General features: G+C 33.0%; 2 protein-coding genes across 2 annotated transcripts; both read right to left on the minus strand.

The window, feature by feature from the left end:
- Positions 1–13: 13 nt before the first annotated feature.
- LOC105834318 (suppressor APC domain-containing protein 2) lies at positions 14–2,401 on the minus strand. Its single transcript, XM_012676729.3, has 5 exons — positions 1,534–2,401; positions 1,157–1,303; positions 874–1,086; positions 633–780; positions 14–555 (listed from the first exon to the last, which is right to left on the minus strand). Exons 1-4 carry the CDS (start codon positions 2,377–2,379, stop codon positions 634–636), a joined length of 1,353 nt encoding a protein of 450 aa, XP_012532183.1. The 5' UTR covers positions 2,380–2,401; the 3' UTR covers positions 14–555; position 633.
- A 4,185-nt stretch (positions 2,402–6,586) lies between these two features.
- LOC105839937 (tryptophan 5-hydroxylase 1) lies at positions 6,587–13,543 on the minus strand. The gene is made up of 12 exons (XM_012686596.3): positions 13,006–13,543; positions 12,455–12,559; positions 11,892–12,105; positions 10,875–10,978; positions 10,715–10,782; positions 10,591–10,641; positions 9,025–9,123; positions 8,799–8,845; positions 8,570–8,705; positions 7,883–8,009; positions 7,583–7,812; positions 6,587–7,437 (listed from the first exon to the last, which is right to left on the minus strand). The coding sequence occupies exons 1-12, from the start codon at positions 13,102–13,104 to the stop codon at positions 7,107–7,109; spliced, it is 1,611 nt and encodes a 536-aa protein (XP_012542050.1). The 5' UTR covers positions 13,105–13,543; the 3' UTR covers positions 6,587–7,106.
- Between the last annotated feature and the right edge of the window lie 5,139 nt (positions 13,544–18,682).

Raw genomic sequence — 18,682 nt, forward strand, 5'->3', positions numbered from 1 at the left:
AGAGTCACATTTGTTACATAATTAAAATAATTTATTAAAACGGATTTTTTAAGACAAATTACAAAGATGTTAAGAAACATTTTATTCATCAATTATTATATCTAAATTGTACGTAATGCATATTTTATTAATGAATATTTTACATTCTTAATGTAAAATATGAAATTATTAAGGCAGTGACAATTATTTTTTTAACACTATGTCAAATATTTTTTAAAATCCCAGACACAGCACAGACTTCCTAAAAACGTCCGTACATATATAATGTCCATAGAGTATCCTATAGACGTTCTCATGGATATTGCATGCTGTTTGGGAGGTTTTTATATGGCATTGTAAATATTCTGAAGCATTCAGAATATGATTTTGTTCATTCATTAGTGTAGAGTATTCCAGCTGAAACGTCCGACATTATTAATATATTTGTACAACATTGTGGCAATGAATGGGTCACCTTTCCACATCAATTTCTTAATTCTTTTTATTTTATTTAAAGTTTAACTCAGATTCTATCACTTAAGTGGCACATTTTTTAAAACTTGAAATTTTCATATTCTGAAAAAAATATTTCAAATAAAATCAAAGATTATTGATTTTATTCAAGTCAACAATATTTAATTTAAAGTTAGTACCTTACATGAATGTTTGATCATGTTGTTCATGGATCATCGTTGCCCTTCGGGACTGAACGAGACCAGATTGTCTATTATACAATTCTCTAATCAAACTGTCTTTTTCTTGTTCAAGTAGTGCTATTCGTTGACTTTTTTTGCTAACTTCCTATTTTGGTGTCGCATATAAAAATATAGATTAAATCAATTAATTCGCCATTTCTTACATACACTGCATTATATTATTACTATTATATATTACCTCGGTTAATCTGTGATTTTGTTGCTTAAGCCTCGATAGCATATCCTGCTGAAGCTGAGCCGAAGTTGGAGCACTTAGAAATGCAAGATTCATATGAAGCGGAAGGCCTCCACGTTCCCAGCTGCTTATCAGGGCGGCTAGATGTCGATTAACTTCCAGGACACGCGCGCGTTGCAGTTCCAAGCGCTCTTGCTGTGCCTCAGTCCATTGTTCCTATGTGAAATACAGTCATATATATTTTGTTAAAGCATATATGTGACACAAAATAATATCTTTTCTATACCACATGGGAACCCATCCGTCCAAGATGTTTAATTTTCTCTTGAGTAGCTGATATCTGCTTCAAATACCATTCTCTAGCTTTATCAACAGCAGCTAGACCTTGAAGCAGGACATCCTTTTCTTGTTCAATCTGCTTCATCCGTTTCATCTGAAAGCAATGTGTTATGAAAACATTTTAAAATGTCAAAAAAAAAAATACTAGGTGTTCATGTATATGTATTATAAATAAAATTTATATTAATTAAAAAATGATTAAAATTACAGGATACATGTCTTTCATGCCTTAAGAGATATGTATCGCCATTAATACTCAGTTAGTGCATACCCAGAACCAATCACCAAAAGTTAGTCGGGAGTCCTAGAGGAGAACATCTTTACCATATTGTAATCAATACCATTCTGCAACGTGTGTCGCCTGGGTTCTCTGCGACGATTCAACGGTTTCTTGGGTTGGAGCCCGAGTTGATTGTTCTGTATATCAACCGCTTTACCATCGCCCAGAACTCTGGCTGGTCTCAACAGCGTCCTGGCATCCGGTCTATAATTTACAGCCTGCAGTTGACGCTTCTCCTTTTCGTCACTCATCATGAGACCCATTTGCCAATTTTGCAATGCTGTCCTGATCTCAGACTTGTCAAAGTTACGTTCCAAGCCCATTGTTCTGCCCTCCAGGGCGGCGCCGGTCCGCGGTGGTTTTGGCGGGCCATACACCTTAGGGATCTTTGATTCTCCAATGTTTCTTCCATCCATCAGCTCCAACTGTGCGTTCATGTCCTTGCGATTGGCCAGCAGCTGCGGCATACTGAGAGTACGTTGCTGGGATATGGCGTTGTTCGGTCTTATAGCAGCGGTGTTAGGCGAGGTCCAGGCCGCCTTGTTCTGATTGTCGGGAATTAGTATTGGCGCGGATGGCGGCCTATTGACAGTGGACTGACCGTCATGCTTCTTCGCGTCCGCCTCCGCCTGTATCTGCAGCAGACAGATCTTTAGACCAGCGCAAAATCGCTCGAACGACAGCAGCCCGTTCGGCGGCGTAACTTTTTTCAGGCTGTCCAGCACGCCCTTGGGCAAGCCCTGCGTACCGTCGTCCTGCCACCGACCCTCGATATCGGAGAACTTTACGAAGCCGGTATTCTGATCGTCCATTATGTCGAAAAGAGTGCGCATCGCATTAACGAAGTGCTTCGGCAGCCCGTCCACCATCGACGTCTGTATTTGCGCCATATTTAGCCAAAGTTTAAAACGAAAACTCTATCCGTTTATGCGTCGTCCAGATAACGGGCAGCTACATCGTCGAGAGGACGATCAGAAGTGGTTACTTAACTGATCAGGCGTTCTCTACAGGTGTTTTCCTTGTGTTCTTCCTCGTGCACATATCTCTGTTCCTTATTCCTTAGTGATCACATCATCACGCGTTAGGTTTAGAATTGTTACAGGTTGTTTTCCTCGCAGATGAATCTCCTGTGTGCTCCTGTGCTTCTCTCATGCACTCTCACGCGGCCATATGCATATCATGGACCTGTTCTTTTTAGCTGCACTTCTTGCACAGCTCGTCCTTTTTCTCTTGTATTCTTCACATTTGAGAGAAAAAGAGAAAAGATAAACTGTGCAAGAAGTTCAGCTGAAAAGAACAAATCACTTGCGAATGGACATGTGCTTGCGTTTTAAACGAGAAGCAAGTCCACTGTGCGTCTCAGGCCCGCCGTTTTTACCAACTTAAAATAACTTTAATCTCGGTTTAATTTGCGAAACTTTAATCTTAGTTTAATTTACTTATTATCTTATTCCAGTTCTTAGAAAAAGAGAAAGTTAAGCCGAGATTAAAGTTAATCTTATATATATACAAATATATATTTTTTTATAAAAAATTTTTTACCGGGTTTGGTTAAACCCGGTATGTATATTAAATATGTCTATATATATATTAGAGATGTGCGAATCAAGGTTTTCTAATTCGAATCGAATCGAATCGAATTTGCGAAAAAAAATTCGAATCGAATCGAATCGAATTAACAAAAATATCGCCGAATCGAATCACTCATATTTCGAATTCGAATCGAATCAACGCATAGGAATCCTGCAAGCCAGGAATGTGACGTAAGCATTTGAAACATCAAATAGGTGAATCAAAATTAACGAAGTCTGAAGTCTCGTAACGACCAACTGTGCAATGTGCAACTTACTCAGTTTGCACCAAGAGTCTAGCAAGATAATCCACAAATCATGACATAGTATTGGTAGGTATAATTATAACTGACAATAAATATTTAAATACTTAAGACAAAATGCAAAATGGAGTTTTTATGCAAGCCTATGTAAAATTCCGTTACAACAGCAGAATTGTATTAGAGGACTAATTGTGATATGTGATCCCTTAGCGTCAAATGAGAAATGTGTTAGTAAAATGAAAAGCATTTAAGCATATATTAAAATTAAAAATTATACTTTATTAAAAGTCTTTGTTTAACTTTGGGTAGTAAACAAAGACAGAACGATACTCGAGTGCACCCGGGTGATGTTTCTGAACGCAGCCTAAAATTCTTTAGAATTTTCTGACCGCAAAGGCGCTGGATGCACGATAGAATTTAATGGATTTTAAGTCTTCTTACGCGGTTTTTTTATTCGAATTCGAATTGCAGTGATTCGACGTTATCGAATCTTTCGAATTCGAACTATGTTGATTCGGATTCGAATCGAATCGAATATCGTCAGATTCGATTCGATTTGATTCGAATTCGAATAATTCGCACATCTCTAATATATATATATATGTTTATACTAGTTTTTTTTGTAAAATTTCATGGAATAGATATGATTATAGAGATGCATGGACAATTTTTTTTATTTTTTATATATGTATACTTAGCTTTTTGTAAATCAAAAATTTTGAAATTTTCTTTCAAATGCTTTTTACCGATTTTAGTTTTTTTTTCAGTTATTTTTTTTTCCTATAAATGGCATAATGATAAAGCTTGATCCGTTGAAATAAAAATTTTTAATGCAACTTAGCTGCGCTGCATCTGGCCTGAAAAAATCATTAAGAATTTCTATTATTTGTATTTTGTAGCGGGACTTTTCTTTTTATTTTAAGTAATCGTTCATTGCTGTGCAATTTTTTTTGACTGACTTATCAAGATTTTAAGAAAAAATGATTATTTTGTCTTTCATCTCTTATTACTCGTGATCTGATCACTCGAGATAAAAGAAAAAAAAGTTTCGCTACAAGATGCAAATAACAGAAATTCTCTATGATTTTTTCAAGCCAGATGTAACACAACAAAGTCGCATTAAAAATTTTTATTTCAACGAATTAAGCTTTATTATTGTCCCATATTTGTAGAAAAAAGATAACTAAAATCGGCAAAAAGCGTTTGAAAGGAGAAGTTTCAAGCTTTAAAACGTTTTTTGAATTTTATTTCTACAATATTTTTTTGCTGAGTTTCAGTGGTTTGAATATAGTCCAATGTTTGGGTATACGAAATGTGTTCCCTATTTCTTTTTAAGTAGTGTATATTCATATATATACAGGGTGTTAATAAACCTTCGCATAATATTTATACCATCGTGTTGCTCGCGAAAATCGAAGACGAAAAGCTCTCTAAATTTTTTCGATTTCATGCGTACAGTTCTTATAATTATTGTCGGAAAATAGTGAAATATTGCCAATGTACGCACGGCTATAACGGAAACACGAGTGCAGTGAGAAACAAGACAATCATCGTCGCTCGCCGCGAGGCGAGGAGAGCGCAAACAAAATTCATTGCTATTCACAACGTTGTTCGTAGCGATAAGCGATGGGGACTAAGGATGGTCGACGATAGCTCACAAATAAAATTTTTCACATAAATTTTTAAACTGTACTACATAAATTGCGAAGCTAAAAAAATTAAAAGTTGATTGAAAACATTAAGAGAATCATTTCATAGTATTTTTATTGATATACTTGAATTTTAAATCAATGAAAGCAAATAATTCGTTGGAAATCCGTTACAGTTTATGCTCTTTCGTCATTTTACAAGCTTATCAGAACTGTATGTAAAATTAATATATTTTGTTATTATCCTTATACTATCAGGTCACTTTACAGCTTTCGGAAGATGCGCCATAGTATTTTTAATGATAAACTACAGTTTTAAATTAATAAAACCGAATAATTCATTAAGTCTGCCGCATCCAATTTTTTCTCGCAATTTTCCAACTTTATCGATTAAATCCTGATAAGGAAAAAAGAAATTATGTTGCCGTACCAAAACTTTTTATACACATTATTGGCAATTGTATTGTCACAAATCATAAACGTAATATTTATAAAATGTAAGTAGACATTTTCACGAACAGCGGACTTTACAATTTGTGGACTTTATTCCAACGTGCAAAATTTCCAAAACAAATAGGAAACAATTAATTGTTCATGACTTATTTGCTTTTATTTCTTTAAACTTCCAGTATATTAATGAAATTAATGACATATTCTTTGCTGTTAAATCGTCTACAAGTATAAAATATAAAATATAAAATATAAAATATAAAATATTGGCTTTGCAATTTATGTAGTACAGTTTAAAAATTTATGTGAAAAATTTTAGTTATCGTCGACCATCCTTAGTCCCCATCGCTTATCGCTACGAACAACGTTGTGAATAGCAATGAATTTTGTTTGCGCTCTCCTCGCCTCGCGGCGAGCGACGATGATTGTCTTGTTTCTCACCGCACTCGTATTTCCGTTATAACCGTGCGTACATTGGCAATATTTCACTATTTTTCGACAATAATTATAAGAACTGTACGCATGGAATCGAAAAAATTTAGAGAGCTTTTCGTCTTCGATTTTCGTGGGCAACACGATGATATAAATATTATGCGAAGGTTTATTAACACCCTGTATATATATATATATATATATATATATATATATATATATATATATGAAGTAAAAAATAAAGTAAGAAATAAATAACATTTAAGAAATAGCGAAGCGCGTGCGCGTAAATGTGGTACAAGTTGACAAGTGATTATATATATATATATATATATTTATATATTTCTTTTAAATTCCATTACAATACATTTCAATAATGTCTTATATAATATTTATACATTTAACAGAAATAGAGTCAAAGTATATATATTATTTCGGAAAGGAAAGAAGGATAAAAGTAATTAAAAGTTAATTACAGCTAAAAATGTTGAATATATATAAAATGACTGAAAGCCGAAAATTTAATTCGTAAAATTTCCCTTCTGTTCTTTGAAAAGAAAATCTTTACTCAAAATACTACGTTTTATATCACTATACACATATATAGTTAACATTTTAGTCTAATTATACACTCTAAGGAGTCTAAGGTATAATTTAAAATGATTTTACAACTATTAAAATCATTTAAAATGATTTGACTAGTATTGATATTTTTTATTGTTAATTATTTTATTTTATGTATTTGTATTTTTAAATTGTTTGTATTATTTATGTTACCAATATTTTTATTTTTAGGCAGGCGAATTAAATAAATAAAGATAATTTGCTTTTAATCTGTAACAAAAGATTGGAGAATAAGTGCAATATAAGGGGAAAATAATATAAATAAACGAATATTTTATAAAATGTTAACTAGAAGAATTTTATTATTCTAATTTACGCTTTCTAATAGTTTATGTTTCTGTTTCTCGTCTTATATTCAATTTATGTTCCAATTTATATTTTTACCGAGAATTTATCTATTATATCTACATAAAGCTTTTTACTATTTTATAGGTTCGCTCCACATAATAATTATATCTTTAGATTTTATACCTATGTCTGCAATTCTAAATTTTTTGACAGTAAGATTGTAAGACAGCAAAGAGATTTCTGTGTTGGAATTCATTTCTAAACTTTTTAAGCAGATTTTTTTAAGATTAAGACGGATTCCTAGGATTAAATAGGCGAGAGATACTAATGATGATATCATTTAATTCTTCATGTTAACATCTTCAGCACGATGCATTTGTTGATCTCCCCGAGAACGAGTATCCTCGGCGTTAGGACTATTGTCGCTGTCTGAGGATGAGTTGTCTTGCGGCAACTCTATGCCATGAGTCAGCAGGTTTGTTATCCTTTCGACATCCACGGTATCGTCCTGTTCATGGATCTTTCTCAAAGCGTTTGATACTATACAAAGATCGCCCCGCAGTTCGCTAACTACCGCTGTGATCTTCTGGGCGTCCGTCAACACCTCCACCGACTGGATGTACGGGTTGTAACGTATTCCGAAGGGACGTTGAATCTGATTCGCAAATGCACTGGAGAACATAAATGACAATATAACAGCGGCAATATAATAGCAACAATTAACATAAACAGGTGACATTTGCTTTTCTTCGAATTTAAGGAGAAGAGGGACGAAAATTGATGAGGCATAATGGTACAAAAGAAGATGATGATTACCGCATTTTCTCTTTTGCCTCTTCTATACTGTCCGTATAAAAGTAGGCATTCTGAAATGCTGTGATAATGCATTCCTGCTTGCAAGTGATGTCCGGTTCGAATCTCATGGTCTTCTCGGGGGTGGTAACCGCGTGTCGCAATTCCGCTACCGATGACAGCAGACCGGCCCCGTAAACGCGTAGCATACCGTCTTGTTTGCATAGTCCGAATTCCACCGTGAAGAAATACAACTGGAAAGGCAGAACTCGAGCAAGTGTGTGTAAGGGAGGAAAGATATATTCTGCTACCAGAAGAACTTACGGTCGCCAGTTTGTCTATATCTTCGTCCGACGCGCCGAGGGAAGCCAGACCGAGTTCTTGAGAGAATTGCGCAAAGCTTGGATTCGCAAGCAGCGGCATATGGCCCAGTAATTCGTGGCAGCAATCTCTGTAATATGCGGGATTCTGCAGCTACTTAAAAACTCCGATAGTATAGTGAGAGGAACAACAGTATAGGCAGGAATTAGATGATAATCAAGCGTGTCTAAACAAAAATGTGCAAATCTGTGATTGCTTATGATGTTGGCAGCTTGCCTGGTAATTTGTTTTTAACAATTTCGAATCTATCGACATTGAAGCAACATACAGACAATAATGTGTGCATATATACTGCCAACAATTTAACGAAATAGCAAAATCAAAATTATTAAAAAATGTCAATAATACAACACAGCATTGTACGATCCTAAACTTTTATGGTAACATAATAGCAACACTACGAATTTTGATGATGATTTCAAATTTATTAGCAAGTTGTTATCGTAACGATATCAATCCAAACAAATGCGTGCTCAGTTTTTGCAATTCTGATAGCAACACATGTTATGATTGCGAGCAGATACCAATAACAATATAGACATGTCGCTTTTAAGTGATTTTCGTCATTGATTTCGCGATTTATAACGCGTTGCTTGCGCTTTTACAGGAAACGTTTGCAAAAAAGCTTACGGTTCTGGTGTGTAAAATGGATCGGAAGAGTGTCGAATGTATTGAGTGCAATGAAACACTCGGAAAGCGAGGCCGGCGAGGAAATCCCGCGGTGTCAGATAACCCGCGACTGGGCGAAGTTGAAATCCTGTCGTTCCTGTCGATGTACATCGGTTTCCGTTTAAACGTGTTATTCCTTCCGTGAAATGGCAAACTAACTAATTAACTATAACGTAACAGTTTTACTCACGCTTCAGAAAAACGTTTATATCCTGCAGCTGTGGTATGTTGTCTTCTCTAAGATAAAAATGTAGGATATTTTATACTATTTTGGAAAATTGATAGTTTACTCTTTATTTTTAGAAATTTTAAATATAAATTATCCCTAAAGTGCACGTGTAATTTTTAGATATCAATAACTATTTTTTAAAATAAAATTGTGGGCAAATTTTGCGTTAAATATTTATAGATATTACCTGTATCCGCAATACTTGACTAGCTTCGGCCAATTTTCCAGATATTCTTTGCACGCGTATTTTTGATAGAGTTGGTGCAGTTCACGAAAAACAGTTCCCCTATGTACAAAATTGCTATTATAATATTGCTGTGTTATTGCTCTATATATTTTTAAAATAATTTCTTAGATATTAAGTGTTAAAAGTGTGTTTAATTTTTGTTATATATTTCGTCATGTTTTCTTTTAACAATGCTTATTAAAGCGTCGTTAAACTACAAATTGACGACAGTCATTAAATTAGTCAGGCTTTTACCAAAAAGCTCTCGTTTTGATTAGGTTTGTCGAAGCGGCAATGTTTGATTCATGCGTCGTTGGATTGAAGTGAGAGAGATTGCATTAGCTGAGTCGCTCCTCGATCTCTTCCCACGCCAGGGATGAATCAAATTGACGCAATTAAGGGTGCATTCAGCGTGTGCGAATCTTACCTCGATTTGTACTTTACAAAGAGATACATGGAACGCGTGGAGGAAGAGAGATAGGGAGAGAGAGAGAGAGAGAGAGAGAGAAAGGTAAACTGACTTTCTCGTTTCGAATCGGTTCGAAAGGTGGAAGTTCGTATCGAAGATCGAGCGAATGTATAACTTAAGTACAGAGAAACGAAAATGATTCTTCTATCTGTGCCAATTGCCTTCATGTACACGGAAACACGTTCGCAGTTCTGTTCTAGTTTAATGAGAAAAAGTTGTATGTCGATCGTATTTCGAAAGAGGACATCAATTAGTTCGCGCAACTCTTACATTGCAAATGATTCTTAACATAATTGCGAAGCGTTTTTACTAATTTCTATATTTTTCTAATCTTCTCTATTTTAAAAGAGAAATGTTATAGATTTGATTTTTGAGAATTGTATATTTTTATATTTGGTAGACTAACTATCCCAATTACTGCCACTTTTGAATTACAGTATTAGAGTAAAAAAGTATAAGAACGTTGTGTATGTAAAAATATCTTAAACTATTATATGTATAAAAGTAAATTCGAAAACAAGTAGTGTGTAAAGAGAAAGGCAATATTAGGTATATGCGGCAGCGATTGAGGGAACAGTATTTAAGATGTTGATTGGCAGGATTGGCACTAATAATAGATTCAAATTAATTTTTTTTTCTTATATTGAAATAATTAATCAGCTTTTGCAAACCTTGCTTTTGTTTTATACATATAGGTATATAGTAAAAGTTTTTATTTGTAATAATAAAAAAGAATATTATACATTATTCAAATTAAATTATTATAATATTTAAAAAGCAAAATAAGCATATTAACTACTATGTGTTTAAACTGTAACAATTGGGACAATTACCTCCCCTAGTATTTTTTATTTTTTTATAATTTAAAACAGCTAATCAAAATGTATTTCCCTTTCCAAGTAGCGTATTAGTTTTACATTTAAAACTTTTTAAACAATTATAAAACAATTGATAGGTTTAAAAAACACCCATAAAATGTATAGACAACGCGAGTTATCTAAGTTTTTACAATGAATTTTGCAAATGATAATAACGTGCAGTTGTAGGAAAGAACGCACCATGTGTTGATCTCTTCCGGCGTGTATTGCACTCTCGGTATCGGTTGACCACTAAAACATCACGTTGATTTTGTAATTAGGAAAGAAAAATTCTCTCGGACAAAAAACCTTTTACTTTACTTACTGCCTGTAATTGTAAGCAATATCGGCAAATTCCTCGCGGCGTTTACGATACACAGGATCTTTGAAACCCTACAATCGCCGAATAGTTTTGTTAAAACATGCGGTCGAGCACGAAGAGAAGTAATTGCAGTAACATGCACAATATCATGCCGTAAACGTACGGGATGATCCGCGTCCAATTCCGATCCGTACATGAGAACTTTCTGCGCTTGATCGAGATCCGATATCTTCCTCGGGAACCAGGGCATGTCTACCTCGCTAAAATCTTTAAAGCCGTTGCGTGTTGCTTATAAGATATTCCATTAACCAAAGGTAAGAGAAAGACAAAAGTGATAAAAAAATGTGCCGTGCGATAAAAGCTTGATACAAATTCTATCGAATTTGTAATTTTAACCTTCGCTAAAAGGATAGAACACTTTAAGGGTGTGAGTAGCAACAACAAAGATAAATTTTTTATTCTTCCTTGGCGAATAGAGCAGTCGTACAACTAAATATTTTATTTTAAAAGTTTTAAAAGTACATTATTTAAAATAAAAAGATTCTGTAAAATTTTAATTATAAAAATAAATAAATATAACGGTGAAACTATTTAACGAGTTATAATATTATTTTTAAATAATAAAATAATAATTTTTAATAATTATTTAAAATTAAATGAATAAATGAATATTTTATTTTAGATATCATTTAGATATGTTTATATTTGAATGGATCTTAATTTATGAATTAAAATCTAAATAAAATTTAAATTTAAATGTAATAAAATTAAAATTTAGTGCAAAATATTGAATTTAAAGGATTTGTTTAGCCAAAGTAGCAATTTTGCGTATCAGAATTTAATTATCAATTATCAAGTTATACAAAGTATACAAACAGGTACGTAATTAAAATAAGTAGTTTTTAACTGTTAATTCTAAAATATGTCAATCAATAAAATGTATTAAATAATTAAAATATTAATTCAGCCTATTATAAATGTTAATTTTACTTAAAAAATTACTTACGCAATTTGTCTTCAAATTGTATAAAAGTCTCACATTAGTCACTTAATTGTGTTGATTTTTTATATAATATTTGTATTTGTAATACATTTCTTTTGTTTTAAATTAACACAAAAATTTGGGTCTTATAAAATGTGTTAATACACAATTTTTAGTCTGTGCGTGTGAGGGACTCACCAAAACTTGCTGCGGTCGAAAGAGAAGGCATGCGTGGTATATTTCCAATCTGCTCGTAATGGGAGAGATTGATAGCTGCTACTTCGCGGCTTAGTAGCTTCATCAATTGCTCCATCCTCTTCGGGTCGCACTCGACATCCACGAGGATATCGTACTCGGAACCGCGGCGCGTGGACTTTCTTGATTCGATGTGCACAACGTTTATTCCTAAATCCTTTTACGCGACAAAAAGATATCTTTTTTCATTAAATTTTTAAAACATGTTCGTAAATTACGCGGTTTTTATTACTTAAAATTTTAGTAAGGGGGAAGGAAAAGGGCTTGGAAAACTTGTTCCAACAACAATAATCACGACAACAAAGTAACAAGGAGACGGCTATCCTTGTTTGCACGTGTGAGTAAAAGTTTTTCTTGCAATTTCCGTAACATTATACATTTGTTTTATGAGCGATCTTTGATCGCTTGTTAGGTTAAATTTATTAAATAATTCGTAAAAGATTTAAGAAGATGAAACTTAATTTTAATATACTTACATACTCATACGAAAAATACAAAATGCGTACCTGAAATACTTGAAGTGCTCGTGCCAAACCACCAACTTGATTCTTTAGGGAAAATATCACAGAATTCTTATTGTCATTAGTTGGATTATTCTCACTCTCGGGGATCTGAATGAACGATAGACCATGTCTATTTAATAAAACGCTTGCCTTGGATTTTTATGTTTATGTTTATACAAATAAAATGTTTACGTTTATGTTCATATAAATTTTTTAGAACATTTTTTTATAATTCTATCTTTTAATCAACTTCAATTAAATTAATTATTTCGAGAAAATTAAAAAATATTAACAAAAAGTAAAAGTATGTTAAATTATTTTTAGTCAGTTATAATAGTTATAATAACAAATAAATTAGAGCTTCTATAAAATCAATTAATATTACAACATTATAAAATCGATTAATATGGAGGATTATTGTTTAGTATTTATGGTATTGAACAACTAGAAATCATTTTTAAATTTTTATACTCGATTTCAATCGTCATAACATAACTTTAAGTGAACTCACTATCAATCTTTATTTATTTTTTCTAATTAAATATACAACATACGTCGCGTGATTTATGTAGCGGACTTCCTTCCTTAACAGCCCAACTTTCGCCTCTTCTGTACAGCCACACTCCGAGAAGACTTTTCCCTGACCCACTCATAATGACTTTTGTGACAAACTAAGAATTTGCAAAATAGTGATGAGATTTGTTAGTTTTGTTTATCGGTGAAATTTATTTTTTAATATCTCGCGCGACGCGACAGACAACTTCGTGACTGATTGACGGTTCGCTGTCTTTAAGGAGACGAGCAACAGTGTGCCGGTACCATCTTCAAAGTCCTCTTAATACCTCGGTCTCCTCGTCCGCGCTCAGTGAGGATCTCGCAATGGGCGGCGCACGGCAGCATCAGCGATTCCCATTGGTCGGATAAAACTTCTCATGGGGTTGAAGACAAGTGTTGGCTCACCCCCGTTTAGCGGCAAGTGGTGCTGGTCCTCGAATGTATTTCTCGTGAGTGACGTCACTGGAGCCCACGGAGTAGATGATGTGAGCACCGGTAACGAGGAGCGCGCACAAGAATTGCAAAGTTTTCAATAAATAAGATGCAATATTGTACGTTTTTATTTTTGTAATAAATTTCTATTCAAGGAATAAGAGCATTTCTTTTCATTCGTTTAAAAAATAGAAAAAGATGATATATATAGATATATATATTATATATTTTGAGTTGACGCGGAAAAAAGATTTAACTGAAAAATATAATTATTAATTATAAATACTTATATAAAACACATATAATTACAGGATTTCATTTGCTTTAACATAATTTAATTATGTATTGATACGCGAAACTGTATATATATATATATATGTGTGTATGTTTTAAAATTTTTATTTTACAATTATTTTTATGTACTTAATTATGCTTACACTTGCTATGAAAATGAGAAAAAACACATATATTTAGATATTACACATTTCAAAAATACTTACAAATATTATAAATATAAAACTCATAATATAAATACAAAGTACTGATTTTAATTCTAATTTTATAATATTTTATATAAATTATTACGGAATGTGATATTTTAATAACACAAATTTTTGTAATTAAAAGATGTTTAATTTATCCTTAGTTTACGCTGTGTAAAATTATGCACACCGGAAAAGTTGTAATATCAGAATGTCAAAGCGACGAAGCGGTCAGTTGGAGAGGCGATTTTCTATTCAGGGGAGAAAGCTTCTTCATCGAGGCGGCGATTTCTCGTTCTCCGGATTCTGCTTCGAAACAAAGAGACTGTTTAATAAAAGCTCGAACGCCCGAGGGGTACTCCCACTCCCGAGGAAAGTAGATGCAGCACATTACGAGTGGTCTATCACTTACCACTATCAGCCGCCGCAACGCAGTTCCACCCTCAGTAAATTATACCAAGTGTTTCACCGGTATTAAGCGAGATTGAGAGTATCGTTCGATCCTCGACGGAGATACTCCCTTATCGGAACGTGTTCGCAGAGGCTAGTTCTAAGGGGATGCCTCTCTCGCGGGCGCTCTCGACACTGGCTCTCGTAACTATTTATTATTCAATCAATTTAATTCACCTCCGATTTCGTTAATCCCGAAAATTTTCGATACTGATAATAACGCCGCATAAAATACGCGTCGTCGTTTAAAAATTGAGAGATTCGGAGAGTCTCTGTTTCCTCTGCGAACATAACGCAATCTTACGTCACCCGCATCGCTGCGGGTCCATCCTTTCATGCGACACGAGCTATCCTTTGTCATCATGATACGACGAAGTTGAATATAGGATGTAGTTATCAATGATGATATGTGGAGGGGCAAGAGATCGACTATGGAATCAAACGCGAGGAGTTTTAATGGGATATGTATGTGTTAAATAGCACGAATTTAGCCTCTGTCTCCTGCTAGCTGCAAAGGCCACTGGGTCAGACGCAGTCGATACCGTCGATTTCTTTTCTTCGTATTGTCTGAATTTTTTTTCCTCAAAATTGCGCTAATAAAGTTCCATCTCCGTCGTGTAATAAAGACATGTTTAATTATTACCGTGTCAAACTATATCCATATCTTCGATATATCGATTTCTCCTTTTTAATATTTAATCAAACGATCGAATTACGTACGCATACGCACATATATACCATAAATAAAGATATTATTTATTGAAAAGACATACAGTTGTATTCGCGTCCAAATCATTGTTTATAAATGATGTTCTATGTAATGTTACATTTTTACCTTTTTATTAAAGAATCTATTACAATTTTTATATATTATAATATTTTTATTCTGAAAATGTTTAATGTGTTTTCTATTCTTAGCTAAATTTTATTGCACTCTCGTGTTATATTGCTATCTTTTAATGTCGATCGATCCGCCTGTTGCTTCGCTCTCTCGAGACGTGTTTCTCCTTTAAAGCTTTTCAAATAGTCTCAAGAAAATAGGCTAAAATTTTGTCGATCAAACAGACCAATAGAAAATTCTTACAATGAAAAAAATAATGACTATTCATCGAACATAGCAAACAGAAAGATCCTTTCTCACCGGCCTCTCAGCACGAATAAGAAGGTTAATCGATAATTCTAGAGACCGGAGACAAATGCAAGAAATAGTGAAAAACTATGGAGTGAAAATGTTCTCCAGTTAACAGAGTCATGAATAAACACTTGTAAAATGTAATCGGGATGCAATTTAATTTTGACGATACCCAAATAGAAAAATTTATGCTATCAAAATTTTGTTACAACGATTACTAAAATTGCTTTATAAAATTATATATTATATAAAATTATATAATGTTATCATAAAGCTCTATGTTATAAAAAACTGTTCTTTTCGTATGCAAAGCTCAATCAATTACATCAATTCTCAACTCCATCCTAGGACTTTCTAAAATTATAAAATATATCTGTTTTGTTAAACGTAATTTGAATTAACTGGCATTGATAAAATCAACAGTTAAGAAAAGATATTCCTGGGATGGAGTTGAGAATTGATGTAATTGATAGAGCTTTGCATAATACGGAAAGAACAGTTTTTTTATAGTTAGATACAGATTTGAAAATAATTTTGTTGAACCACCAAAATATTTATGTAAAATACTAGAGATGTGCAAATCGTTAGAATTTAAATCGAATCAATGTGAATTTTATTTGAGTTTGTTTTTGAATCAAAGCGATTCTCATAATTATATAATTTTGAATCATAGCTGGTTCAATTTCGAATTAATTACTTCTTTCATGTTTTCTAATTCATGTTTTAGCTTTAAGTAAAAATTTTACTTAATCTTGCTTAATATTTCATGTAATATTTGAAATTTTGTTTATGTTTGTCTTCTAATAAAATAATCTATCTTCTAATATAATTATTGTTCATTTAATATAATTTTCTAAAACAACAATATTATATTACTTATTAAGAAGATTACCTATTGAGAATAAGACTTATTAAGAATTATTAAATATGATTAACTTATTAAGGTGTAACTAAAATCTTATTTTTTTATTAAAAATCTGAATGATTGTTTTCTTAAATATATGTGTATTTATCATTAATATTTTTTGATGACACCAATACAATGAAAATGTTAATTCTATTATATTGTAAGTCTTTTCTAAAACTATCATATATATATCAATCATATATATATTAATCATAAAACCTGAACATTCTACGTTTAGTATCTTTTATGAAATTTTTATCGTAGCATTTTTCTTATTAATGACACATTTTCTAAATAAAAGCTATGTAATAGTTTACTTTCTTAGCCATTTAAAAAATAAACTTTTAAATTATTGAAAAATACTTTGCTGCGTTTATATGTATAAATCAGCATATAATGAGTTTAATGAAGTTGATTCAAACCACCATTTATCGTAAAAAAATTCAGTCGTTAGTTTACTTGTATATAGAGCTCTCACAATCTCTAAACCAACTTTTATAAATGGAGAATTAGAACATCTCAATAAAGTCGTGACCAAAAATATAGCAGCTAGGCTGTCAACCGAACAACCCAAAAATTGAAAAACAGAATTTCTAGTCTCAACAACGCCAAGACGCCTAATGAAACGGAGGAAGAAATAGAAAAAGAAAAGAAGAGAATGGTTTTCTTTCCATATTTTCAAAGTACGACAGAACGCATTAGCAAAATTTTGGGAGACACAACATCAAAATGATTTTCAAACCACAAAGGAAGATTTTCCAGTTACTTCCTAATCCGAAGGATCAGAGACTACGCCTAGGATCACCAGGTGTATACAAGATCCCTTGTTCTTGCGGAAAAATGTATATAGGAGAAACTGGAAGGAAGATCAGTACATCAATCAAAGAACACCAGCGGTATATAGTCAACTTCTCTCAATCAGCCTTAGCTGAGCACTAGGATGGACATTGGACACTCCGTGCAATACGACAAAGCTAGCCTTTTTTCAAGGTTACTTCGCTAGGAAACATTGTGAAAGTCTGAAAATTTTGAAACTCGATAATCTTAACCGTGATAAAAGTTACCAGATAAGTCCGATTTGGCACACTGTTCTCCCGGTTTTTAAATTGATCAATTAAAATATTGGACGAACCGCCTCTCCTTTTTCCCAACCACCAGGATAAGGGGTATGTAAAAACAATCCAGGAAAGCTCAGTATTGGAGATTCTAGCCCTGATAATGCAACGTTTACGAAACGTCGGCGCAACGTTGTACTAGGACGCGGCACATATTTAGAAGCCTCTTCTATTGGAAGTCGATTCGAATTTAATTTGTACTCAAACTAAAAAAAATTTGATTCAATTTGTTTCAAATGCATTTTGACAGATTCACTTTGAATTCGTATATGTAGTATATTTTTAGATTTGATTCGATGCGATTCGATTGTATAAAATCATTCGCACACCTTTATAGAACATTCAAGCATAACGAGTAATGGTACAAAAAATTTTAGCAACCAGTTTAAACATTTTACATAACTTTGATAACTTTAACAAAAAACTATTTTCAGATTCTGCTAAATTTTTAGATACTTTAGCAAACTTGTTCCTTTTTAGTATAGATTCTATTGATTAATTGATTTAAATCTCGTACAAATCTCTTTTAATGCAAGAAAGAACGAGTGTACGCTTCCAATTTTCAATACTTTTACATGTGCTATTTGATATAGTGGCACAAATCGCAAAATTTTTGATAAATTATCGAGAAGTAGACGCAGATGAATCTTTATCATTGCACTGCAAGTACATACACGGACGCAAAACATCAATTGCGAGATGACTGTAAAATATTTAGCCGCTTCTCTCTGGAATTTTATATAGTGGCCCCATGTCGTTCTCCGTTGCGAATTTCAAGCTACTTCAAGAGATACGAGTGTAAACTCTCGAGAGGCGCCGCTGATACATATTTTATTACGCAATGTATATCGACCAACGACTCTCTAGATCCACAAATGCTCGAACAGAGACCTGGCCTGACCATTTTCTTGGAGCACATTTATGCAGTCGCATAGTTACAATATCTTTCATAAATGTTGGAAAATTAGATACGGAAAAAAAGCATTTTATCACAAAATCATATTGTTTCGCAATAAGATTTTTGTTAAAAAAATGGAACAACAGCTGCAGCATAAATTGTTAATTAAATTATCATATTGCACACAATTATTTTAACATGGCAATTAAGAGCAATTAAATCTTTCGAGAGTGTTTAAGACAAATAGAAGCTAAGACTCG

Source organism: Monomorium pharaonis, chromosome 2, assembly GCF_013373865.1.
Source record: "Monomorium pharaonis isolate MP-MQ-018 chromosome 2, ASM1337386v2, whole genome shotgun sequence".
Lineage (NCBI taxonomy): Eukaryota > Metazoa > Arthropoda > Insecta > Hymenoptera > Formicidae > Monomorium > Monomorium pharaonis.

What these genes read in the sequence shown, in the direction of transcription:
- LOC105834318 (XM_012676729.3), bottom strand. Translation starts at nt 2,379, where the DNA reads ATGGCGCAAATACAGACGTCGATGGTGGACGGGCTGCCGAAGCACTTC. An exon ending in GACGGATGGGTTCCCATGTG is followed by an intron (nt 1,087 to 1,156) that starts GTATAGAAAAGA and finishes TATTTCACATAG; the next exon opens with GAACAATGGACTGAGGCACA. An exon ending in AAAATCACAGATTAACCGAG is followed by an intron (nt 781 to 873) that starts GTAATATATAAT and finishes ACACCAAAATAG; the next exon opens with GAAGTTAGCAAAAAAAGTCA.
- LOC105839937 (XM_012686596.3), bottom strand. Translation starts at nt 13,104, where the DNA reads ATGAGTGGGTCAGGGAAAAGTCTTCTCGGAGTGTGGCTGTACAGAAGA. An exon ending in GTCAAGTATTGCGGATACAG is followed by an intron (nt 8,846 to 9,024) that starts GTAATATCTATA and finishes TTTTTATCTTAG; the next exon opens with AGAAGACAACATACCACAGC. An exon ending in CCATTTTACACACCAGAACC is followed by an intron (nt 8,010 to 8,569) that starts GTAAGCTTTTTT and finishes CGCATATTACAG; the next exon opens with AGATTGCTGCCACGAATTAC.